This window comes from Leucopleurus acutus (assembly GCF_964270905.1).
Source record: "Leucopleurus acutus genome assembly, chromosome: 3".
NCBI lineage: Eukaryota > Metazoa > Chordata > Mammalia > Artiodactyla > Delphinidae > Leucopleurus > Leucopleurus acutus.
The window spans coordinates 81,182,545-81,207,061 of record NC_139145.1 but is presented as its reverse complement, the minus strand read 5'-3'; the positions used below and the strand labels follow the sequence as shown (position 1 = coordinate 81,207,061).

General features: G+C 38.9%; 1 protein-coding gene across 1 annotated transcript in view; it reads left to right on the top strand.

Annotated features, from left to right (window-relative positions):
- Window positions 1-24,517, top strand: part of LVRN (laeverin) — a gene marked incomplete at both ends in the record, with an annotated part of 87,033 nt that overhangs the window by 36,083 nt on the left and 26,433 nt on the right. The window contains 3 exons of the mRNA XM_082835128.1: window positions 3,755-3,881; window positions 12,257-12,411; window positions 13,858-13,971. Coding sequence (XP_082691254.1) covers window positions 3,755-3,881; window positions 12,257-12,411; window positions 13,858-13,971 — 396 coding nt within the window. The remainder of the gene's footprint in view (window positions 1-3,754; window positions 3,882-12,256; window positions 12,412-13,857; window positions 13,972-24,517) is intronic.

Sequence of the window (24,517 nt, the reverse complement as noted above, 5' to 3'; positions counted from 1 at the left end):
TATTTATTTTCCTTTTGGATGATCTGTTCATTGGTGAAAGTGGGGTGTTAAAGTCCCCTACTATGATTGTGTTACTGTCGATTTCCCCTTTTATGGCTGTTAGCATTTGCCTTTTGTATTGAGGTGCTCCTATGTTGGGTGCATAAATATTTACAATTGTTATAGCTTCTTCTTCGATCGATCCCTTGATCATTATGTAGTGTCCTTCTTTGTCTCTTCTAATAGTCTTTATTTTAAAGTCTATTTTGTCTCATGTGAGAATTGCTACTCCAGCTTTCTTTTGGTTTCCATTTGCATGGAATAGCTTTTTCCATCCCCTTACTTTCAATCTGTATGTGTCTCTAGGTCTGAAGTGGGTCTCTTGTAGACAGCATATATATGGGTCTTGTTTTTGTATCCATTCAGCCAATCTGTGTCTTTTGGTGGGAGCATTTAGTCAATTTACATTTAAGGTAAATATTGATATATATGTTCCTATTCCCATTTTCTTAATTGTTTTGGGTTTGTTATTGTAGGTCTTTTACTTGTCTTTTGTTTCTTGCCTAGAGAAGTTCCTTTAGCATTTGTTGTACAGCTGGTTTGGTGGTGCTGAACTCTCTCAGCTTTTGCTTTCTGTAAAGGTTTTAATTTCTCCATCAAATCTGAATGAGATCCTTGCTGGGTAGAGTAATCTTGGTTGCAGGTTTTTCTCCTTCATCACTTTAAATATGTCCTGCCAGTCCCTTCTGGCTTGCAGAGTTTCTGCTGAAAGATCAGCTGTTAACCTTATGGGGATTCCCTTGTGTGTTATTTGTCATTTTTCCCTTGCTGCTTTTAATATGTTTTCCTTGTATTTAATTTTTGACGGTTTGAATAATATGTGTCTTGGCGTATTTCTCCTTGGATTTATCCTGTATGGGAGTCTCTGTGCTTCCTGGACTTGATTAACTCTTTCCTTTCCCATATTAGGGAAGTTTTCAACTATAAACTCTTCAAATATTTTCTCAGTCCCTTTCTTTTTCTCTTCTTCTTCTGGAACCCCTATAATTCGAATGTTGGTGCGTTTAATGTTGTCCCAGAGGTCTCTGAGACTGTCCTCAATTTTTTTCATTCTTTTTTCTTTATTCTGCTCTGCAGTAGTTATTTCCACTATTTTATCTTCCAGGTCACTTATCCGTTATTCTCCTTCAGTTATTCTGATATTGATCCCGTCTAGAGTAGTTTTAATTTCATTTATTGTGTTGTTCATTGTTGTTTGTTTCATCTTTAGTTCTTCTAGGTCCTTGTTAAATGTTTCTTGCATTTTGTCTATTCTATTTCCAAGATTTTGGATCATCTTTACTATCATTATTCTGAATTCTTTTTCAGGTAGACTGCCTATTTCCTCTTCATTTGTTAGGTCTGGTGGGATTTTATCTTGCTCCTTCATCTGCTGTGTGTTTTTCTGTCTTCTCATTTTGCTTATCTTACTGTGTTTGGGGTCTCCTTTTTGCAGGCTGCAGGTTCGTAGTTCCTGTTGTTTTTGGTGTCTGTCCCCAGTGGCTAAGGTTGGTTCAGTGAGTTGTGTAGGCTTCCTGGTGGAGGGGAGTAGTGCCTGTGTTCTGGTGGATGAGGCTGGATCTTGTCTTCTGGTGGGCAGGTCCACATCTGGTGGTGTGTTTTGGGGTGTCTGTGGAGTTATTATGATTTTAGGCAGCCTCTCTGCTAATGGTTGGGGTTGTGTTCCTGTCTTGCTAGTTGTTTGGCATAGGGTGTCCAGCACTGTAGCTTGCTGGTCGTTGAGGGAAGCTGGGTGCTGGTGTTGAGATGGAGATCTCTGGGAGATTTTCGCCATTTGATATTATGTGGAGCTGGGAGGTCTCTTGTGGACCAGTGTCCTGAAGTTGGCTCTCCCACCTCAGAGGCACAGCACTGACTCCTGGCTGTAGCACAAAGGACCTTTCATCCACACAGCTCAGAATAAAAGGGAGAAAAAGTAGAAAGAATGAATTAGTAGAAGTAGAAAGAAAGGAGGAAGGGAGGGAGGGAGGAAGGAAGGAAGGAAGGAGTGAAGGAAGAAAAAAAAGAAATAAAGAAAGAAGATAAAGTAAAATAAAATAAAGTAAGATAAAATATAATAAATTTATTAAAATAAAAAATAATTATTAAGAAAAAAAGTAAAAAAAAAAAAAGGACGGATAGAACCCTAGGACAAATGGTGGAAGCAAAGCTATACAGACAAAATCTCACACCGAAGGATACACATACACACTCACAAAAAGAGGAAAAGGGGGAAAAATCATAAATCTTGCTCTCAAAGTCCACCTCCTTAATTTGGGATGATTCGTTGTCTATTCACATATTCCACAGATGCAGGGTACATCAAGTTGATTGTGAAGCTTTAGTCCGCTGCTTCTGAGGCTGCTGGGAGAGATTTCCCTTTCTCTTCTTTGTTCTCACAGCTCCCAGAGGCTCAGCTTTGGATCCGGCCCCGCCTCTGCGTGTAGGTCGCCAGAGGGCGTCTGTTCTTCGCTCAGACAGGACGGGGTTAAAGGAGCAGCTGCTTCAGGAGCTCTGGCTCACTCAGGCCGTGGGGAGGGAGGGGCATGGAGTGCGGGGCGGGCCTGCGGCGGCAGAGGCCGGCGTGACGTTGCACCAGCCTGAGGCGTGCTGTGCGTTCTCCTGGGAAGTTGTCCCTGGATCCCGGGACCCTGGCAGTGGCGGACTGCACAGGCTCCCCAGAAGCAGGGTGTGGACAGTGACCTGTGCTTGCACACAGGCTTCTTGGTGGCGGCAGCAGCAGCCTTAGCATCTCATGCCCATCTCTGGGTCCGCGCTTTTAGCCGCGGCTTGCGCCAGTCTCTGGAGCTCCTTTAAGCAGTGCTCTTAATCCCCTCTCCTCGCACACCAGGAAACAAAGAGGGAAGAAAAAGTCTCTTGCCTCTTCGGCAGGTCCAGACTTTTCCCCTGGACTCCCTCCCTCCCGGCCAGCCGTGGTGCACTAACCCCTTGCAGGCTGTGTTCACGCCGCCAACCCCAGTCCTCTCCTGGCGCTCCGACCGAAGTCCAAGCCTCAGCTCCCAGCCCCGCCCGCCCCGGCGGGTGAGCAGACAAGCCTCTCGGGCTGGTGAGTGCCGGTCGGCCCTGCTCCTCTGTGCGGGAATTTCTCCGCTTTGTCCTCTGCACCCCTGTTGCTGTGCTCTCCTCCGCGGCTCCGAAGCTCTCCCCCGTCCGCCACCTGCAGTCTCCTCCCGTGAAGGGGCTTCCTAGTGTATGGAAACCTTTCCTCCTTCACACCTCCCTCCCACTGGTGCAGGTCTCGTCCCTATCCTTTTGTCTCTGTTTATTCTTTTTTCTTTTGCCCTACCCGGGTACGTGGGGGATTTCTTGCGTTTTGGAAGGTCTGAGGTCTTCTGCCAGCGTTCAGTAGGCATTCTGTAGGAGTTGTTCCACGTGTAGATGTATTTCTGGTGTATCAGTGTGGAGGAAGGTGATCTCTGCGTCTTACTCTTCCGCCATCTTCCCCTCGTCTCTCCCAGGATTATTTTTGAACTACAAAATGTTATTGCAGAAGAGTGAAATAGCACACTTTCTGAGGAACCACTGTTCTCAACTTAGTGAATAGCCTTCTGGGCTTTTCTCATTGTGTGGACACATTCAGACGTTTTATTATGCAGCTTCCTCTGAAAAGATAAGCCTTTGGCTTCAGAGCATCAGGGAACTGGAGCAAGCAGGCTGCCACTTTCCAAAAATCACTACTGCTTTTCTTAATCACTGCTTAATTGTTTCTGTTTAGATACGCATCTGGGCCCGGAAAGAAGCCATCGCAGCTGGAAATGCAGACTTTGCTTTGAACATCACAGGTCCCATCTTCTCTTTTCTGGAGGATTTATTTAATATTAGTTACCCTCTTCCAAAAACAGGTGAGGCATCTTCCCTTACAATGTATTTGATTTCCTATTATGGGGGCCCTGGGTTGAGATCAAAAGGTACCTAGACGGGCCTCCAAGGACCCATTGGCACTTTGCTATTTTTGCTGTTTTGGAGTTAGCCCCGCTGGCTTCCCATCATTATGTCCTACACCTTCCTAAACACACAGGGGCCTGTCTATTCTTTCTCTGCATCATTCCATGTGACCAGTAAGTGCTCGGAGAGCTACCTGGCTTTAGATTCCTCCTGGGTACTCATTGGCAACTTACATCCTCCAGACCCTGTCTTCTCTCTTGCATTCTGTCCTTTCCTCTCATAACGTGAGTGTGCAATGCAGTGTTCTGCATCCTTTTAGCCGCTTGTGTGAGTTACTCCAGTTCACTTTAGTAAGGTTTTGTTGGTTTTTCAAAAAATATTCTCTAGCTGTGAGTCATTGGATTAGGACCTCGGGGTCCCATCTGTGAATTTTTGTTGTATAAAATTGGGATCATGTGTGAACATAATATGATCCTCGAAGGAATATGTAAACATTTTATTTCTCATAGATCTGTATGGAATGTCCTTAAAATTATGTGAGCCACTCAGCTCAGAAAGTTGTTCCATGTTTTTTCTATCAAAATTAAGGGTATCATGTAAGTGTGTTTTGTTCCTCTGACAGGTTAGTTAGTTGAAGTCTTGGGGGAAAGTATGTTTGGCCTTTACTGGCATATAGTAGAAGGAAAGTGGGGAGTAAAAATTGGGGAGCTCAAGCTTCTTGAACACTGGGAAGCCAGGGGCTCTGCAGCTCAAGCCTTCTGCTGAGGAGGGATGGGGAGTGAAGGAATGGGGACTAGCCTTGGCCCCCTCACGGATCCCAGAGGTGATACCCGTCATTTAGAAAGTTGGAGGCGGCAGGAATCTGGGCATGGAGACCAATATCTGGCACTTCTGTGGCTGGAAGATCTCAAGATAACCCTTGTCTAGGCAAGCAAATTTCCATTTGTCTTTATTTAGATAAGGAGAAGTCCAGAGTTATTCTTGATATCCTGTTCTGTCAAAGCATCTCCTCCATCCAGTTAGTCACCTCCTTATTATCTCCACATCCATCCACTTCTTCCCATCCCCCTCATTCTCCCTAGTTTACATCACCAACAGCTTGACCACAACAGCTCTCACTTAGTTTCACCACTTTCGCTCTTGTCTCCTCCAATCCATCTTCCACACTGAGGCCAGAGGGATTTTTCCAAAGCAAAATCTGATCATGGTACTATCCTCTAAAACCTCTCTGTGGCTTCCCATTTGAAGATAAAGTCCAAATTCCACACCCTGTCTTTGTAACAGTGCATCTTTTGCCAACCTCTTGGGGCTTTTCACAGTTTCTCAGAGTAGGAGGGATGCTCTAACACCATCTCTATCCTCTCCTACACTTTCATCTTCCTCTCCTCTCCTTCAGGCTCTTGCACATGCAGTTTGCACATCCTGCCATACCTTTTACCCAACAGGTTGATTCTTATATTTCTCAACTCAGTGCCCCCTCCTCCATGAAGTTTTCCCTGACTCCATCTCTCATGCTTCCACAGCATCCTGTGCACCCCTGCATTCAAGCTCTTGACCTAATAGATCCTAATCATCTCCCCCAGTAGGTCGAGGGCAAGTTGCGGGTCAGGATCTTGACTGTCCTTTTTTAAGTACTCTCAGAGACTATGACAGTGCTTCTCTCAGAGTGGTAAACAGTAAACATTTTTTTTTGGGGGGGGGCGGAGGAATAAATACATGCAATGAGTTCAGTAATTCCATGTAAATTGTGGCTAGATTACCAACTCTTGGAAGTCAGGGTTATATTGGCACTTTTTTTGTATCTTTCATAGCATCTCAGCCAATCTTGCTCAGTGAGCACACATGCAGGTGGTGCTTAGTCCAAACCGCATTTTGATAGATGATTAAAATAAGGAGTTTCAGGCTTCGCTGGTGGCGCAGTGATGGATAGTCCGCCTGCCGATGCAGGGGACACGGGTTTGTGTCCTGGTCCGGGAAGATCCCACATGCCACGGAGTGGCTGCGCCCGTGAGCCACGGCCGCTGAGCCTGTGCGTCCAGAGCCTGTGCTCCGCAGTGGGAGAGGCCACAACAGTGAGAGGCCCGTGTACCGCAAAAAAAAATAAATTAAAAATAAATAAAATAAGGAGTTTCTCTATTACTGGATCTTTAAGAGAAAGATAAACTAATGTTTCCTAATTACTTTAACTTTTGGTTGAGTCATTTAAAAACAAGAACAAACAAACACACAAAAAAAGCAAGAAAGCCAAACCTTCCCTATCAGCATTTCCCATATACTCCTTACCCTTTACTCTCAGTGAGTCAGGTGAAAAGCCTTTTTATTTATTTCTTCCATGGTGTTCTTTTAGCTTACCTTCTTGAGGCTTGCTCAGTTGAATTCTAAGCCTCAGAATCTAAATGATGTGTATATATCTATTACATAGAAGAGCATTTTTTCTTTCTTTCTGCTTTTTTTATTTAAGTATAGTTGATTTACAATGTTTCAGGTGTACAGCAAAGTGATTCAGTTAGATACATATCTATTCTTTTTCAGATTCTTTTCCATTATAGGTTATTATAAGATACTGAATATAGTTCCCTGTGCTATACAGTAGGTCCTTGTTCTATATCTATTTTATATAGCAGTGTGTATCTGTTTACCCCAAATTCCTAATTTACCCCTTTCCCCCTTACCCCTTTGGTAACCATAAGTTTGTTTTCTGTCTATGAGTCTATTTCTGTTTTTTTAAATAAGTTCATTTGTATCAATATTTTAGATTCCACATATATGACAGTTGTCTTTCTCTGTCAGACTTACTTCACTTAGTATGACAATCTCTAGGTCCATCATATTGCTGCAAATGGCATTATTTCATTTTTTTATGGATGAGTAATATTTCATTATGTATATATATATATATATATAGACACACACACACACACACACACACACACACATTCATCTGTTGATGGATATTTAGGTTGTATCCATGTCTTGACTATTGTGAATAGTGCTGCTATGAACATTGGGGTGCATGTATCTTTTCAAATTAGAGTTTTTGTCTTTAGAACAACATTTTTTTTTCTGGTGTTGCTATCATTTTAATTCACTCTGTTTAAAGTCAGAAGTGGACTGAAATATCAAAATATTACAGAGATGATAGAGTTGACTGTTTGGGTTGTTGTAAGTTTTGAAAGAAAAAGTGGCATCGTGATGCTTTTAGGAATAAATATGGGCATTTGAGATTTGCAAACTTTTAAAATGGCAACTTCCCTTTTAAGTTTTTATTTTACTCTTAACTTGTAACTATATCAGGCTAATGATATGTATTGTACATCCCAGCATGATCTGTATTTTTGTAGTAGTAAAACTCAAGTACAATATAAATCATAAAGCAATGAAATAATGACCATAATCAATTAGAAGCTACTGAGTAAATGAGAATCACCTATTACTTTCCTAGGTGCTCTGTGAATGCAGAAGTAGATGGCTGAGGCTCTGTTCAAGTAGCTCAGTTAGGGAGATAGCTTCTACATGTTAAAAGCAAAAGCAACAAATTGCTAAGTATGAGATAACGTACTGGGTAAAAAAAAACTCTTAAAAGAAAAAGGATTGATAACTGGTAATGGGAGTAGCCCAAATATATAAAGAACACCTACAAATAAATAAGAAAAATACAATATAAAAAAACAAGTAAAAGATATGTGAACAGATGTTTTACAGAAAAGGAAATAGATATGACTAATAAACTTATGGAGCGATACTTAGCCTCATTAAGCAATCTGAGAAATGAATATCCAAGGCCACAGTCAGACACCATTTCATACCACTCAGTTGTCAAAGAGTAGGCATTCTGACAAATGCCAGTAGAAAGTGACATTGTTGAAGGGAGTATCAGTTGTTACAACTTTGAAACTTATTTGTTATCTTACAATGTTGATCATTAGAATACCTTAAAACTCAGTAATTCCATTGCTAGATATACCCCAAGAGGAATTTGGGCATATATGTGCCAGAAGACATGTGCAAGAATGTTCATAGCCACACTTTTCATACTAGCCCCAAACTGAAAGCAACCAAAATGGTCACCGATAGGAGAATGGATAGATACAGTGTGGTTCATTCACACAACGGGAAACTATCCAGCAATGAAATGAAACACTCTTTCTAAAGTTTAAAAACAAAAGAAACCTAAACAATGTAATATTTAGGCAATATTATATATAATATTAGCAACAATATATATATTCCCTTGGTTTTTCTTAAACAATGGAATGATAAACACCAAGTTCAGGATAGTGGTGAATCTCTGGAAGAATAAGCCAAAGGTTGAGTTGAGAAGGAGCACAGAGGAAGATGTAAGTCAGCTGTTCCCAAATGTTACCATGCACTGGAATCACTTGCAAGGCTGGTTAAACCACAGATTGCTGCTCCTGACCCCAGAGTTTCTGATTCAGTAGGTCTGGGGTTGGTCCCAGAATTTTTATTTCTGATAAGCTCCCTGGTGGTGCTGATGCTGCCAGTCTGGAAATCAGAATACAAGTTATTAATAATAATCTAAATTAGGCACAGGCAAGCAATCAAATCTGGCCCACCGCCTATTTTTGTATGGTCCATGAGCTAAGATTGGTTTTTACAATTTTAAATGGTTGAAAAACATCAAAGGAATAGGGCTTCCCTGGTGGCCCAGTGGTTGAGAGTCCACCTGCCGATGCGGGGGACACGGGTTCGTGCCCCGGTCTGGGAGGATCCCACATGCCGCGGAGCGGCTGGGCCCGTGAGCCATGGCCGCTGAGCCTGCGCGTCCAGAGCCTGTGCTCCGCAACGGGAGAGACCACAACAGTGAGAGGTACGTGTACCTCAAAAAAAAAAAAAAAATCAAGAGAATAATATTTTGTGATACATGAGAATTTTATATAAAATTCATATTTCAGGGTCCATAGTTTTATTGCACCACAACGTGCTCATTTGCTTACATAGTGTGTGTGGCTACTTTTGTGCTGGTATGCCTGAGATAAATGTGTTACAGAAAACATATAGCCCACAAAGCTGAAACTATCTACTAATCGGACCCTTTACGGAAAAAATTTGCCAACCCCTGTTCTAAAGGGTAAGTGGTAGAGTCATGGGTTTTGTATTATTATTTTAAAATAATGAATTCATCATTAAAATAAAATAAAACAGGGTCATGTGTGAAGAAACAAGAATTTTGCTTACTCCAGTTGTATGCATCTGAAGTAAAGAAAAAACAATTTTTTTTAAAATAGTCATCAGGGTTAGTTATAAATGGCTTCTTAAAGTTGGTTAGATTGGACCACAAGTATTGGTGGCATTCATAGACTGAGCAGAGGATTTCCTGGGATAGCAAACAGCTCCAGCAGAGAACGACTCAGTGGTTGTAGAGAGCAAAAGGGATTGGCTTGAGCGGAGTAGAGCAGTCTTTTGTGAGGAAAGTGGGTGGGTTGCTGGGTAGGATGGGTGCTGGTGGAGGAAAGGATGGGTAGAAGAATGGGAGACCTAGGCTGAGGCAACTAAGTATACCCAAAGATAAAAGAGCATTACCTGGTGGAGGCTATGTGTCCACTACCTGGATACGCTTTACTACGTACTGTCAACTTCAACCAAGTGTAAAGTCGACTAAAATTACTGAGCATAGCACAGCATAAAACATTCATTAGGCAAATGTAGCATGGACTATAGGAATGATATTTCTTACATTAGCAAAAGAAACTTTTAAGACTTGTTTTAGTTTTAGAAGTAATAATGATCCCACTGTCGAAAATGTGGAAAGATAGGGAAAAGCACAAAAAAGAGAAGCAAAATCTCCTGTTTTGCTACCATGCAGAGATAATCATGGGTAACATTTTGGTGTATATATTTCCAGTGTCTGTCTTTGTCTCAATCTCCACCCTTTCTTTGTTTTTAACAAAAATGATACCATGGAATTGATACTATTCTTTGGCCTTTTTTTTTTAAGTTAACAGTATATAGCAACATGATCCAGATAACTATTCTTTTTTACTGTCATTTTAAGACATAGGATGCCTACATATCAGTTTGACAGAATAATTTATTTAATCCTCAGTGGTTGAACATTTGGACTGATTTTACCTTTTTGGTGGTGGGCGCTGCTTTTAAAACATTAAAGAAAACATAAGGAAATGTTTACAAATATCCATGCTACTTGCCTTAGTAGAAATTCCATAAGTGGAAAGGGTAGGAACATTTTTAAAGGTCACGAAGCATTTTGCTGGATTGCTCCAGAAAAATTGTACCAGGTCACACCCTTGCCAAAAGGCTATGTGTCAGTTTTCCTATACTTAATTATTAATTCTAGCCAATACTAATTACTAATCTTCTCATACATTTGAAAGATTAAGTTATATCATTGTTTTAATTTTTGTTTTTGATACAAAGAAGCTGAACATTTTAAATAAGATTTTTGGCTGTTTGAATTATTTTCTTCGTGAGTTGTTCACATTTTTATTTTTTCTTTTTGATTCGTCAGAGTTCTTTAAATATTGAAAAAATATTGTCTAGTTGTGATATATGCTGCAAATATTTTTCCCAGTCCATGTTTTGCCTTTCAAATTTGTTTGTGGTGTTTTTTGGTGAACTAAGATATTTGATTTTAGGGCTTCCCTGGTGGCGCAGTGGTTGAGAGTCCGCCTGCCGATGCAGGGGATATGGGTTCGTGCCCCGGTCCGCGAAGATCCCACATGCCGCGGAGCAGCTGGGCCCGTGAGCCATGGCCGCTGAGCCTGCGCGTCCAGAGCCTGTGCTCCGCAACGGGAGAGGCCACAACAGTAAGAGGCCCGTGTACCGCAAAAAAAAAAAAAAAAAAAAATTGATTTTAAATAGACTTTACTTTTTAGAGCAGTTTTAGGTGTACAGAAAAATTGTGCCCAAGGTGTAGGGAGTCCTCATATACCTCCTCTCCCTCCCCTTGTCCCCAACCCCAGTTTCTCCTATTGTTAACGTCTGACATTGGTGTGGCTTTTTTTAAAATTACAATTGATGAACCTGTATTGATACATTTTTATTAACTAAAGTCCATAGTTTACATTAGAGTTCACTCTTTGTGTTGTACAGTTCTGTGAGTTTTGACAAATGTATATAGTAATGACAGGTCTCTACCATTACAGTATCATACAGATAGTTTCACTGTCATAAAAAATCCCCTGTGCTCTACCTATTCATTCTCCCTCTTTTCCCCAAGTCCCTGATAACTACTGATCTTTTACTGTCTCTATAGTTTTGCCTTTTCCATACTGTTATATACTAACTGGAATCATACCATGTGTGGCTTTTTCAGACTGGCTCCTTTCACTTAGCGACATGCATTTAAGTTTTCTCCGTGTCCTTTCATAGCTTGATAGCTCATTTTTTTTTTCTTTCTTTTTGCGGTACGCGGGCCTCTCACTGCTGTGGCTTCTCCCGTTGTGGAGCACAGGCTCCGGACGCGCAGGCTCAGTGGCCATGGCTCACTGGCCCAGCCGCTCCGCGGCATGTGGGATCTTCCCGGACCGGGGCACGAACCCGTGTCCCCTGCATTGGCAGGCGGACTCTCAACCACTGCGCCACCAGGGAAGCGCAGCTCATTTCTTTTTATCACTAAATAGTACTCTGTTGTATGGCTGTACTACAGTTTCTTTATCCATTCACCTATTAAAAGACATCTTGATTGCTTCCAAGTTTGGGCAGTTATGAATAAGACTGCTATAAATATTCATGTGCATGTTTCTGACATAAGTTTCTGACTCATTTGGGTAAATACCTAGGAGCTCAGTTGCTAGACTGTATAGTCAGCCTATGTTTAGCTTTACAAGAAACTGCCAAATTGTCTTCTGAAGTGGCTGTACCATTTTGCATTCCCGCCAGCAATGAATGAGAGTCTTTGTTGTTCCACATCTTCTCCAGCATTTGGTGTTTTGTTTTGAATTGGTGTGTCATGGTATCTCATTGTCATTTTAATTTGAAAATTCCTAATGACATATGATGTTGAGCATGTTTTCATCTGTTTGCCATTTGTATTTCTTTAGTGAAGTGTCTATTTAGATCTTTTGCTAATTTTGTAAAGTTATTTTCTTATTGTTGAGTTTCAAGGGTTCTTTGTATATTTTGAATATAGTTCCTTTATCAAAAGTATTTAATTTTCATATAGTCAAACAGTTTATTTCCTGGCTCTGTCTTTGGTATGTCTTTAAAGCCTTCTTTCCCCTTAAATTATAAATATTTACTTGCATTTTTCTTTCAGTAATTTTATGATTTCATTTTGAGATGTTTGTATCTTGAAGTCTCAAATTTTGAGGAAGAGATGATTTCATTTTTCCCTCCATTTAAATCCACTTAGATATAATTGCTTTGCCTACTTTTGACAACCGTGCAATGGAAAACTGGGGACTGTTGATGTTTGATGAGTCATTATTGTTGCTGCAACCAAATGATAAACTAACAGAAAAAAAGACTGTGATCTCCTATATTGTCTCCCACGAGATTGGACATCAGGCATGTGGTAAAACGTTCTTTCTTATTTCACATGAAAATATTCTCCAGCTGCTGTACCAAAAGTAGCGACCCCCCCAAACCCTGCTCTACACCAAATTTTAAAAATTATTTGAAAAGTGGGTCGCTGAAAGAAAACAAGGAAGGATCTGTGTAATCAGATCCTGGGTGGATTTGAACTATTGGTGATAAATCACAGTGATGAGAATTTAAAGAACATTCGCAGGTCATATATTTATATCCAAAGAGTAACTGTGTTCCACAAAGTTCTCTTCAGGAAAAGTAAGCCAAGCAGAGCTATGATTATTTGCTTTCCATTCCATCTTAAAATAGAGATATTCAAAAAAGTCACTGGAAGATATCCACATTTCATTAGCAGATTATTACAAACTTTTTTTTTTGAGAGAAGTTACAAGTTAAAGGATTATAGTCAATATGCTAGTGTCAGTGAGGTGAGCAGTAATTAATCCTTGAGCTGCATCCCCAAAGGTGATGTAAGCAGGATTTATTTCTTTAGATCTATATGCTTTTATGCTGTGATTTTTGAAGTTTAGTTATTTGATTTGATGGAGATTCTCACATCTGCATTTTGACCTTTATAAATCAAGTTTGTCAAGAAAGAAGTCATCTAAACTATGATATTGTTATCTTTTTGTTATATGGACTCCTAAGCGGTTTTGGAGAAGAGTGATTTACTGGGATTGAATAACACCCTGTTACACAGTCAACACATGCTTTCACAAGTTTTGCTCAGTAACCCAAAGTGTCATTTTTTATTATAGCCTAAATGACACATTGTTTTGGAATACAGGCTGCTATTAGTTCATCACAGCTGTTATATAAGAATTTAGTTAAATACCAGGACGTGGATTTGTTGGGTTTGGAAATTATTGTGTTTTTCTTTCCTGATTCTATTTATCATCTGTTTGACAGTTTCTTTCTGGTAAGCTCAAATAGAAAATAATTATAGCTGTACCACTTTGCAGAACATATGAATACTTGAGTGATTTTTACATGGTGCACATCAAATCATGTCCTGAAAGCACAGTCATTGCTTACAGCAAGATCCTAATGTAGTCTGTTTAGACGTATAAGATTCTGTAATTGGTAGGTGCTAAGTAAACTTTCAGGACTTCTGCTTTAACTTAACTTTGGGGCAAAATGGACAATTTAAGAACTGCTACTCTAGCTTACCTTATTTTTTAACATCACAATTTTAAAACAAAAATTGCTTTCAATCATTGAATGTGAAATGATTATTTTAGAAGAAATGCATGACTGACATCTCTTCATGTTAAAACAGCGTCATTTTGGAGTCCTGTTTTCAAGTTTATCACTGATAGCAAAATGCATTTAATTTTGTCTTTGACCTTACATTTATTTCACATGCAATTACAATAAATTTTTCTCAAATTGAATTTAAGAATTTTTTTTCCCCAACTCTAAAAGTGGTTTGGAAACTTGGTTACCATGAATTGGTGGAACAATATCTGGCTCAATGAAGGTTTTGCATCTTATTTTGAGTTTGGAGTAATTAACGACTTCAATCCGAAACTCCCAAGGGTAAGTACTTTGTTAAGTTAATTATAATTTTTTTCCCTTAATTATAAAAGTAATGCATGTTTATTGTGGAAAGTGTGTAAAATACAGAAAAATATAAGGAATATTAAATTATCTGTAATACCAGAGTTGATCAATTTTATCTTTTTGGTATGTTTTCTTTTTCCAGACTTTTATTATTATAAATATTCCTAAAAGACAATTACACAAAAATGTGTAATACCCTTTCTACTTCATACTATATCAAGAGCATTTTCACAAATCATTAAATCATTTTTGAAAACAAGATTTTTAAGGGTTGCCTAATATTTTATCATATCACCTTATAAGGTGTATATATGTAATATTTCCCTACTATTAGATTTTAGGTTATTTTCATTTATTTCTACCTAGACTAAATTTTAAAGCACTTGTAATCAGTAGTCTATGGCTTTAATGATAAGAATATGCTATGTTATATACTATAAATATTATGTTACATATAATATAGCTGATATTACATATAATACTAATAGCTGATATTGTATCTATTATAGCTGATATTCTTTTGCTGTTTTGAGTAAATAGTAATATGGAAAAATAAACTTATGGATGGGCAAATCTGATTATTTCAACTGTAAGTTATGGTTCTAATATTTTATTTAGAGTAATTAGGTAGTGCTTTCAGAATGGCATGATAAAGCCAAATTGATTTTATTTGTTTTATGTGTTTAAATGTTTAAATTTAATACCATCTTTTGACACAGACCTCACTTTTTCACTCCAAGCCAGGGGTCCTTTCTCCCCCTCTGTTCCTGCCTCCTGCCATCCCTCTGATGCTCAGAGCTGCTGTTTCTGCTGCTCTTTGCTGGCCTCTCTCTCATCTCCCCTCCCAAGTGCTTCCAAGGCTCAATTTTTGGCCTCTTTCCTCCCTTCCCTACCCTCGCTCATTCAGAGTATATTGCCATTTGAAATGCTGATCTCCACTGGCCAGATCTTCTTTACAGGCTAAATTTATTCACTTTGATGGAGAGTCTAAGATTGTGTTCTTTCTATTATATTGGTTGTAAATTTTCCCTCTTATGAAAGGAGGGAGATGGTAGGTAGATATTTGGTTTTTGTTGATTAAAAGGTTGGCAGAATAAAAAGTTGACAGACCTCTCTTGGTGCCACAGAAACTTAAAAAAAAAAAATCCTTTTTTACCTGTTAGTGAAATTGTACTTTCTGGGAAGCACTGATGCAGCAGCCTCTTACTGCCCCAGTTCCATGCCACCCACTCTGCCCTTTGCAAACATCCTATAAAATGTCCACCATCACATAGTCCCGCCATTCTGCAGTACCTCTGCTCTTCCTCCCCTGGATTGGGCATCATTATATAGATCAGCAGAATGAAGTATTGAAAAGTTAATTGACTCGCCCAAGGTCATTTGCCTGATTGAGGCAGAACTGTGATTACATTCCAGTTACCTGGGTCTAGTCTGAAGATGAGGATAATGAGGATAATAACAATAATACTGTATTTACCATTCACTGAGTACTTAGGACTTATCTGCCTGGTAGTGTAAGTTCTATACATATATCATCTTACTCAATCTTCAAAATAATCATATGAGTATAGTTGTTATTTTTTTCTATTTTCTCTTGAGGAAACTGAGGCATAGAAGCATTAGGTAAGTTATTCAAGGTCTCACAGTTATTAAAGGTCAGAGATGAGAGTCAGTTCCAGGTTTCTCTAACCGCAAAGCCCATGCCTTTAACCTCTGTGCTCTGCAGAGAAAATACCTGGGAGTGTTCTCGTTCTCAAGGAGTTTATGGTGTGTGTGTATATGTTCATTATATGACTCTTTGCATATACATAAACTTTATACACATACAGTAAATCTCAGTTGTCTTCAATAGTCCTTTCCGTATGCTCTATACCTACAAAATTGTTTATATCTCTCTTTTATAAAGTAGCATCTACACATGGTTAGTGTCATCTATAACTGTTTTTGAAAGCATTTGGTTGTATTCCAAATTAACTCTGTGCTGAGAGTCAATATGGAAAGAAATTGCATTCCCATAAAACAATTAGATTCACCCTGTGTGTCCTTAATTGAATAGACTATACTGTCAATATCAATCAGCTACCTCTTAATGCAACTAAAATGGCTAAGATTACCATATCTGGAAACAGTGATGAAAACATATTACTAATGTTTTTGAAGCTAAGATGGTAAGCTTATCCTTTCTTTTACCATTTAGTTATTTCTTTTTATCATTGATTCTATATTTTTTTGTTTTATTTTATTTGTTTTTATACAGCATATTCTTATTAGTTATCCATTTTATACATATTAGTGTATATATGTCAATCCCAATCTCCCAATTCATCACACCACCACCTCGACCCCTGCCGCTTTCCCCCCTGGGTGTCCATATGTTTGTTCTCTGCATTTCTGTCTCAGTTTCTGCCCTGAAAACCAGTTCATCTGTACCATTTTTCTAGGTTCCACATATATATGTTAATATACGATATTTGTTTTTCTCTTTCTGACTTACTTCACTCTGTATGACAGTCTCTAGATTCATCCACGTCTCTGCAAATGACCCAATTTCATTCCTTTTAATGGCTGAGTAATATTCCATTGCATATATGTACCACATCTTCTTTATCCATTCATCTGTCGATGGGCATTTAGGTCGCTTCCATGACCTGGCTATTGTAAAGAGTGCTGCAATGAACATTAGGGTGCATGTGTCTTTTTCAATTGTGGTTTTCTCTGGGTATATGCCCAGTAGTGGGATTGCTGGGTCATATGGAAATTCTATTTTTAGTTTTTTAAGGAACCTCCATACTGTTCTCCATAGTGGCTGTATCAATTTACATTCCCACAAACAGTGCAAGAGGATTCCCTTTTCTCTACACCCTCTTCATCATTTGTTGTTTGTAGATTTTCTGATTATGCCCATTCTAACTGGTGTGAGGTGATACCTCATTGTAGTTTTTTTTTTTTTGGCGGTACGTGGGCCTCTCACTGTTGTGGCCTCTCCCATTGCGGAGCACAGGCTCCGGACGTGCAGGCTCAGCGGCCATGGCTCATGGACCTAGCCACTCCGCGGCATGTGGAATCTGCTGGACCAGGGCACGAACCCACGTCCCCTGCATCGGCAGGCGGACTCTCAACCACTGCGCCACCAGGGAAGCTCCTCATTGCAGTTTTGATTTGCATTTCTCTAATAATTAGTGATGTTGAGCAGCTTTTCATGTGCTTCTTGGCCATCTGCTATGTCTTCTTTGGAGAAATGTCTATTTAGGTCTTCTGCCCATTTTTGGATTGGGTTGGGTTTTTTTTAATATTGAGCTGCATGAGCTGTTTATATATTTTAGAAATTGATCCTTCGTCCATTGATTCATTTGCAAATATTTTCTCCCATTCTGAAAGCTGTCTTTTCATCTTGTTTGTAGTTTCCTTTGCTGTGCAAAAGCTTTTAAGTTTCAGTAGGTCCCATTTGTTTATTTTTGTTTTTATTTCCATTACTCTAGGAGGTGGATCAAAAAAGATCTTGCTGGAATTTGTGTCAAAGAGTGTTATTCCTATGTTTTCCTCTAAGAGTTTTATAGTGTCCAGTCTTACATTTAAGTCTCTAATCCATTTTAAGTTTATTTTTATGTATGGTGTTAGGGAGTGTTCTAATTTCATTCTTTTACATGTAGCTGTCCAGTTTTCCCAGCACAACTTATTGAAGAGACTGTCTTTTCTCCATTGTATATACTTGCCTCCTTTGTCACAGATTAGTTGACCATAGGTGTGTCAGTTTATCTCTGGGCTTTCTATCCTGTTCCATTGATCTATATCTCTGTTTTTGTGCCAGTACCATATTGTCTTGATGACTGTAGCTTTGTAGTATAGTCTGAAGTCAGGAAGTCTGATTCCTCCAGCTCTGTTTTTTTCCCTCAAGACTGCCTTTGCTATTCGGTACCTTTTGTGTCTCCATAAAAATTTTAAGATTTTTTGTTCTAGTTCTGTAAAAAATGCCATTGGTAATTTGATAGGGATTGCATTGAATCTGTTGATTGCTTTGGGTAGTATAGTCATTTTCACAATATTGATTCTTCCAATCCAGGAACATGGTATATCTCTCCATCTGTTTATATCATCATTGATTTCTTTCATCAGTGTCTTATAGTTTTCTGCATACAGGTTTTTCTCTGCCTAGGTAGGTTTATTCCTAGGTGTTTTATTCTTTTTGTTGCAATGGTAATGGGAATGTTTCCTTAATTTCTCTTTCAGATTTTTCATCATAGTGTATAGGAATGCAAGAGATTTCTGTGCATTAATTTTGTATCCTGCAACTTTACCAAATTCATTGATTAGCTCTAGTAGTTTTCTGGTGTCATCTTTGGGACTCTCTGTGTATAGTATCATGTCATCTGAAACAGTGTCAGTTTTACGTCTTCCTTTCCAGTTTGGATTCCTTTTATTTCTTTTTCTTCTCTGATTGCCGTGGCTAGGACTTCCAAAACTATGTTGAATAATAGTGGTGAGAGTGGAATCCTTGTCTTGTTCCTGATCTTAGAGGAAATACTGTCAGTTTTTCACCATTGGGAATGATGTTTGCTGTGGGCTTGTCATATATGGCCTTTATTATGTTGAGGTAGTTTCCCTCTATGCCCACTTTCTGAAGAGTTTTTACCATAAATGGGTGTTGAAGTTTTTCAAAAGCTTTTTCTGCATCTATTGAGATGATCATATGGTTTTTATTCTTCAGTTTGTTAATATGGTGTATCACATTGATTGATGTGTGTATATTGAAGAATCCTTGCATCCCTAGGATAAATCCCACTTGATCATGGTGTATGATCCTTTTAATGTGTTGTTGGATTCTGTTTGCTAGTATTTTCTTGAGGATTTTTGCATCTATATTCATCAGTGATATTGGTCTGTAATTTTCTTTTTTTGTATTATCTTTGTCTGGTTTTGGTATCAGGGTGATGGTGGCCTCATAGAATGGGTTTGGGAGTGTTCCTTCCTCTACAATTTTTTGGAAGGGTTTGAGAAGGATGGGTGTTAGCTCTTCTCTAAATGTTTCATAGAATTCACCTGTGAAGCCATCTGGTCCTGGACTTTTGTTTGTTGGAAGATTTTTAATCACAGTTTCAATTTCATTACTTGTGATTGGTCTGTTCATATTTTCTATTTCTTCCTGGTTCAGTCTTGGAAGGTTATACCTTTCTAAGAATTTATGCATTTCTTCCAGGTTGTCCATTTTATTGACATAGAGTTTCTTGTAGTAGTCTCTTTTGGTGCTTTGTATTTCTGAGGTGTCTGTTGTAACTTCTCCTTTTTCATTTCTAACTTTATTGATTTGAGTCCTCTCCCCTTTTTCTTGATGAGTCTGGCTATGGCTTATCAATTTTGTTTATCTTCTCAAAGAACCAGCTTTTTAGTTTTATTGATGTTTGCTCTTTTTTTCTATTTCATTTATTTCTGCTCTGATCTTTATGATTTCTTTCCTTCTACTAACTTTGGGTTTTGTTTGTTCTTCTTTCTCTAGTTCCTTTTAGATGTAAGGTTAGATTGTTTATCTGAGATTTTTCTTGTTAATTGAAGTAGCCTTGTATTGCTATAAACTTCCCTCTTAGAACTGCTTTTGCTGCATCCCATAGGTTTTGGGTCATCGTGTTTCCATTGTCATTTGTTTCTAGGTATTTTTTGATTTCCTCTTTGATTTCTTCAGTGATCTCTTGGTTATTAAGTAATGTATTTTTTAGCCTCCATGTGTTTTTATTTTTTACAGATTTTTTCCTGTAATTGATATCTAGTCTCATAGTATTGTGGTCGGAAAAGAAACTTGATATGATTTCAATTTCTTAAATTTACCAAAGCTTGATTTGTGACCCAAGATGTGATGTATCCTGTAGAATGTTCCATTAAAGTGTTATCTGCTCTTTTTGGATGGAATGTCCTATAAATATGAATTAAATCTACCTGGTCTATTGTCACTTAAAACTTGTGTTTCCTTAGTAATTTTCTGTTTGGATGATCTGTCCATTGGTGTAAGTGAGGTGTTAAAGTCCCCCACTATTATTGTGTTACTGTCAATTTCCTCTTTTATAGCTGTTAGCAGTTGCCTTATGTATTTAGGTGCTCCTATTTTGGGAGCATATATATTTATAATTGTTACATCTTATTCTTGGATTGATCCCTTGATCATTACGTAGTGTCCTTCCTTGTCTCTTGTAACATTCTTTATTTTGAAGTCTATTTATCTGATAGGAATATTGCTAGCCCAGCTCTCATTTGATTTCCATTTGCATGGAATATCTTTTTCCATCCCCTCACTTTCAGTCTGTATGTGTCCCTAGGTCTGAAGTGGATCTCTGTAGACAGCATATATATGGGTTTTGTTTTTGTATCCATTCAGCGAGCCTGTGGCCTTTGGTTGGAGCATTTAATCCATTCACGTTTAAGGTTATTATTGATATGTATGTTCCTATTACCATTTTCTTAATTGTTTTGGGTTTGTTTTTCTGGGTCCTTTTCTTGTCTTGTGTTTCCCACTTAGAGAAGTTCCTTTAGCATTTGTTTTACAGCTGCTTTGGTGGTGCTTAATTCTCTTAGTTTTTGCTTTTCTGTAAAACTTTTGATTTCTCCATTGAATCTGAATGAGATCCTTGCTGGGTAGAGTAATTTTGGTTGTAGGCTCTTCCCTTTCATCACTTTAAATGTGTCATGCCACTCCCTTCTGGCTTGTAGAGTTTCTGCTGAGAAATCAGCTGTTAACCTTATGGGAGTTCCCTTGTATGTTATTTGTCATTTTTCCCTTGCTGCTTTCAATAGTTTTTCTTTGTCTTTAGTTTTTACCAATTTGATTACTATGTGTCTCGGTGTGTTTCTCCTTGGGTTTATCCTGTATGGGACTCTCTGCACTTCCTGGACTTGGGTGGCTATTTCCTTTCCCATGTTAGGGAAGTTTGGGACTATAATCTCTTCAAATATTTTCTTGGGTCCTTTCTGTCTCTCTTCTCCTTCTGGGACCCCTATAATGTGAATGTTGTTATGTTTAATGTTGTCCCAGAGGTCTGTTAGGCTGTCTTCATTTCTTTTCATTCTTTTTTCTTTATTCTGTTCTGCAGCAGTGAATTCCACCATTCTGTCTTCCAGGTCACTTATCCGTTCTTATGCCTCAGTTATTCTGTTGAATATTGATTCTTTCCAGTGTATTTTTCATTTCAGTTATTGTATTGTTCATCTCTGTTTGTTTGTTCTTTAATCCTTCTAGGTCTTCATTAAACATTTCTTGCATCTTCTCGATCCTTGCCTCCATTCTTTTTCTGAGGTCCTAGATCATCTTCACTCTCATTATTCTGAATTCTTTTTCTGGAAGGTTGCCTATCTCCACTTCATTTAGTTGTTTTTCTGGGGTTTTATCTTGTTCCTTCATCTGGTACATAGCTCTCTGCCTTTTCATCTTGTCTCTCTTTCTGTGAATGTGGTTTTCATTCCACATGCTGCAGGATTGTAGTTCTTCTTGCTTCTGCTGTCTGCCCTCTGGTGGATGAGGTTATCTAAGAGGCTTGAGCAAGTTTCCTGATGGGAGGGACTGGTGGTGGGTAGAGCTGGCTGTTGCTCTGGTGGGCAGAGCTCAGCAAAACTTTAATCAGCTTATCTGCTGATGGGTCAGGCTGGGTTCTCTCCCTGTTGGTTGTTTGGCCTGAGGCAACCCAATACTGGAGCCTACCCAGCTTTTTGGTGGGGCTGATGGCAGACTCTGGGAGGGCTCACACCAAGGAGTATTTCCCAGAATCTCTGTCACCAGTGTCCTTGGCCTCACGGTGAATCACAGCCACCCCCAGCCTCTGCAGGAGACCCTCCAACACTAGCAGGTAGGTCTGGTTCAGTCTCCTATGGGGTCACAGCTCCTTCCCCTGGGTCCCGGTACGCACACTACTTTGTGTGTGCCTTCCAAGAGTGGAGTCTCTGTTTCCCCCAGTCCTGTCGAAGTCCTGCAATCAAATTCTGCTAGGCTTCAAAGTCTGATTCTCTAGGAATTCCTCCTCCCGTTGCTGGACCCCCAGGTTGGGAAGCCTTACATCGGGCTCAGAACCTTCACTCCACTGTGTGGACTTCTGTGGTATAAGTGTTCTCCAGTTTGTGAGTCACCCACCCAGTAGTTATGGGATTTGATTTTATTGTGATTGTGCCCCTCCTACCATCTCATTGTGGCTTCTCCTTTGTCTTTGGATGTGGGGTATCTTTTTTGGTGAGTTCCAGTGTCTTCCTGTCGATGATTGTTCAGCAGTTAGTTGTGATTCTGGTGCTCTTGCAAGAGGGAATGAGAGCACATCCTTCTACTCTGCCATCTTGAACCAATGTGCCCTTATCATTGATTCTTAATCACTCTTTTCTGAGTGTACATTTCTCAATCCCATGTTGAGATGAGTGAAATATAACCCTTGCCAGAGGAGTATCAGATCCTGGAGCTTGAGAAAATTGCCATGAGCTTTGTTTTTTAAAAGCTTAAGGCCCTGTTTCAATGATCTTTGAGAGATCAAATCTTTGGCTTCCTTTTAATCTAGTCATTCGATTGAAATTGAGTAAAGAGCATCACAGAACCATATGCAGAAACAGATTTCCATTTTTTCTAACTGTTCTAATTTCAGCTGAAAATTATTAAAGTACGAGATGAATGGGTCATGGTCAAGGATTCAGAACATTCCAATTGGTTTCTTGATCTCTGAAGCTCCAGCTCTGACATTGCTACTCACTGACATTTTTCCATCCTTCTTCTGCCTGGTCTAAGGAAGCAGCAGTCTCGGTGGAGGGGAAGGGCACATAAGGGCCTTGCAGCCTGTCAGATCTCGCTATGCTTTTATGATCACTGTAAGCTGAGGCAAGTAGCTGAACATTTCTGAGCTTTCATTCCTCACCTGTAAAATAAGTTTTATACAGTCATTCAATAGGTTATTGAGTATCTAACAGGCACTGTTGTGACAGCCACCATTTTACTAAGCACTCATTATGTGCTTATAGAGTATTGTGTACATTATCTGACTCAAGCCTCCAAACAACTCTGAAGAAATAATAATAATAATATAATCACAGTAGTGGTTAACCCTTATTGAGCATGCTCTACTTGCCAGTCACAGTGCTAAAAATTTTATGTAAATTAATTTAGACCTGATAATAATCCAGTGAGGACAGTGTTGCTTCCTGCATTTTCAGAGGTGAAACTGAGTTTCAGAGTGATGAAGTTGGTTGCCTTTTATGAGTCACACAACTCCTAAGAGGCTGCGGTAGGATTCAAATCCAGGCAGCTCACTCTAAAGCCTGTGCTTTTAACCACATTGATATTCCACACAAATTTATTATCATAAATACTGTTATATTTCTTAAGATAATAGTAGATTTAATAGAAACAGGTTTTGTTCTCTGGGATCTCACAGCTTGCAGGAAGAAAGTAATGGTGAGTGTCTAGAATCACTTTATCCAATCACTGTATGCAGTAGCTAGATAATGTTTTTTAAAATGCTGGTATCACTTTTTACGTAGATTTTCCCTTCAGGGGTGGAACAGGCTGGGATGAGCATCACCTTATGGGAGGCCCAGAGTAGAAAAACCTGAGGGATGTTGAGGAAGAGGTGTTTGTCTCATTAGTCACAGTTATCTTGTGTGATTCTGATGAAACCAAGAAGATTATGTAAAACCTTATACCAGGCAGGCAGAAGAGAGACAGACAATCCATTCTGAGAGAGAAAACCCCCACAAAATATGGAAAATGCTATATGTACAAAAATGTTCATTAATACATTTTTTATAACTGCAAACAAAACAAAACAAAACTTGAAGCAACTTAAATGCCTAACTAATAGGGAAATGGTTGTCAACTATGGTCCATCGACGTTATAGGGTATTTTGCAGCTGTGTATTTATTTATTTTAATGTTTTGCTTTTGCAAAAGTTATATCTGCAGTACTTTGAAAAGAAGAAAATCATCTGTGATTTGACCACCCTGTGATAACCATGATTAAGGTTTGGTTTATTTCTTTCCAAGTTATGTTTATTTCACTTACAATGCAGTGGCCATTATTAGGGATAGTTACAAAGATAAGACAGCAAAATTTCTCAATGAATACTATAATAAGTAAATAAAAAAGGTTGTTTTTACAAATATGAGAATAAATAAATAGATAGGAAAAGAAATTGGAAAGAGCTGGACTAACAACATTCTAATGGGAGTTATGTAGGGTGTGGGCTTATGGGTGTTTTTTATTTTTGCTATTTTCTTCATTGTGTTATGGGTCAACAGTGCACACTCTCAAGAGCTCTTGGGTGTTAAATTAGTAAAATCTATACTTAATGAATAAGGTCAGACTTAGGCAGATGTCTCCTCTAAATCCTTGCTTCTCAAAGTGTGATTCTCAAACTAGCAACATCAGCATCACCTGGTAGTTTATTAGAAATACAGTCCCCAGCCCAGACCAACTGTTAGAATATGAGTTTGACAAAATACTCAGGGGATCCTTATTGACATTAAAGTTCCCACATGCATTGCTCTAAATGACAGGCTTTCTCATTTGGGGAA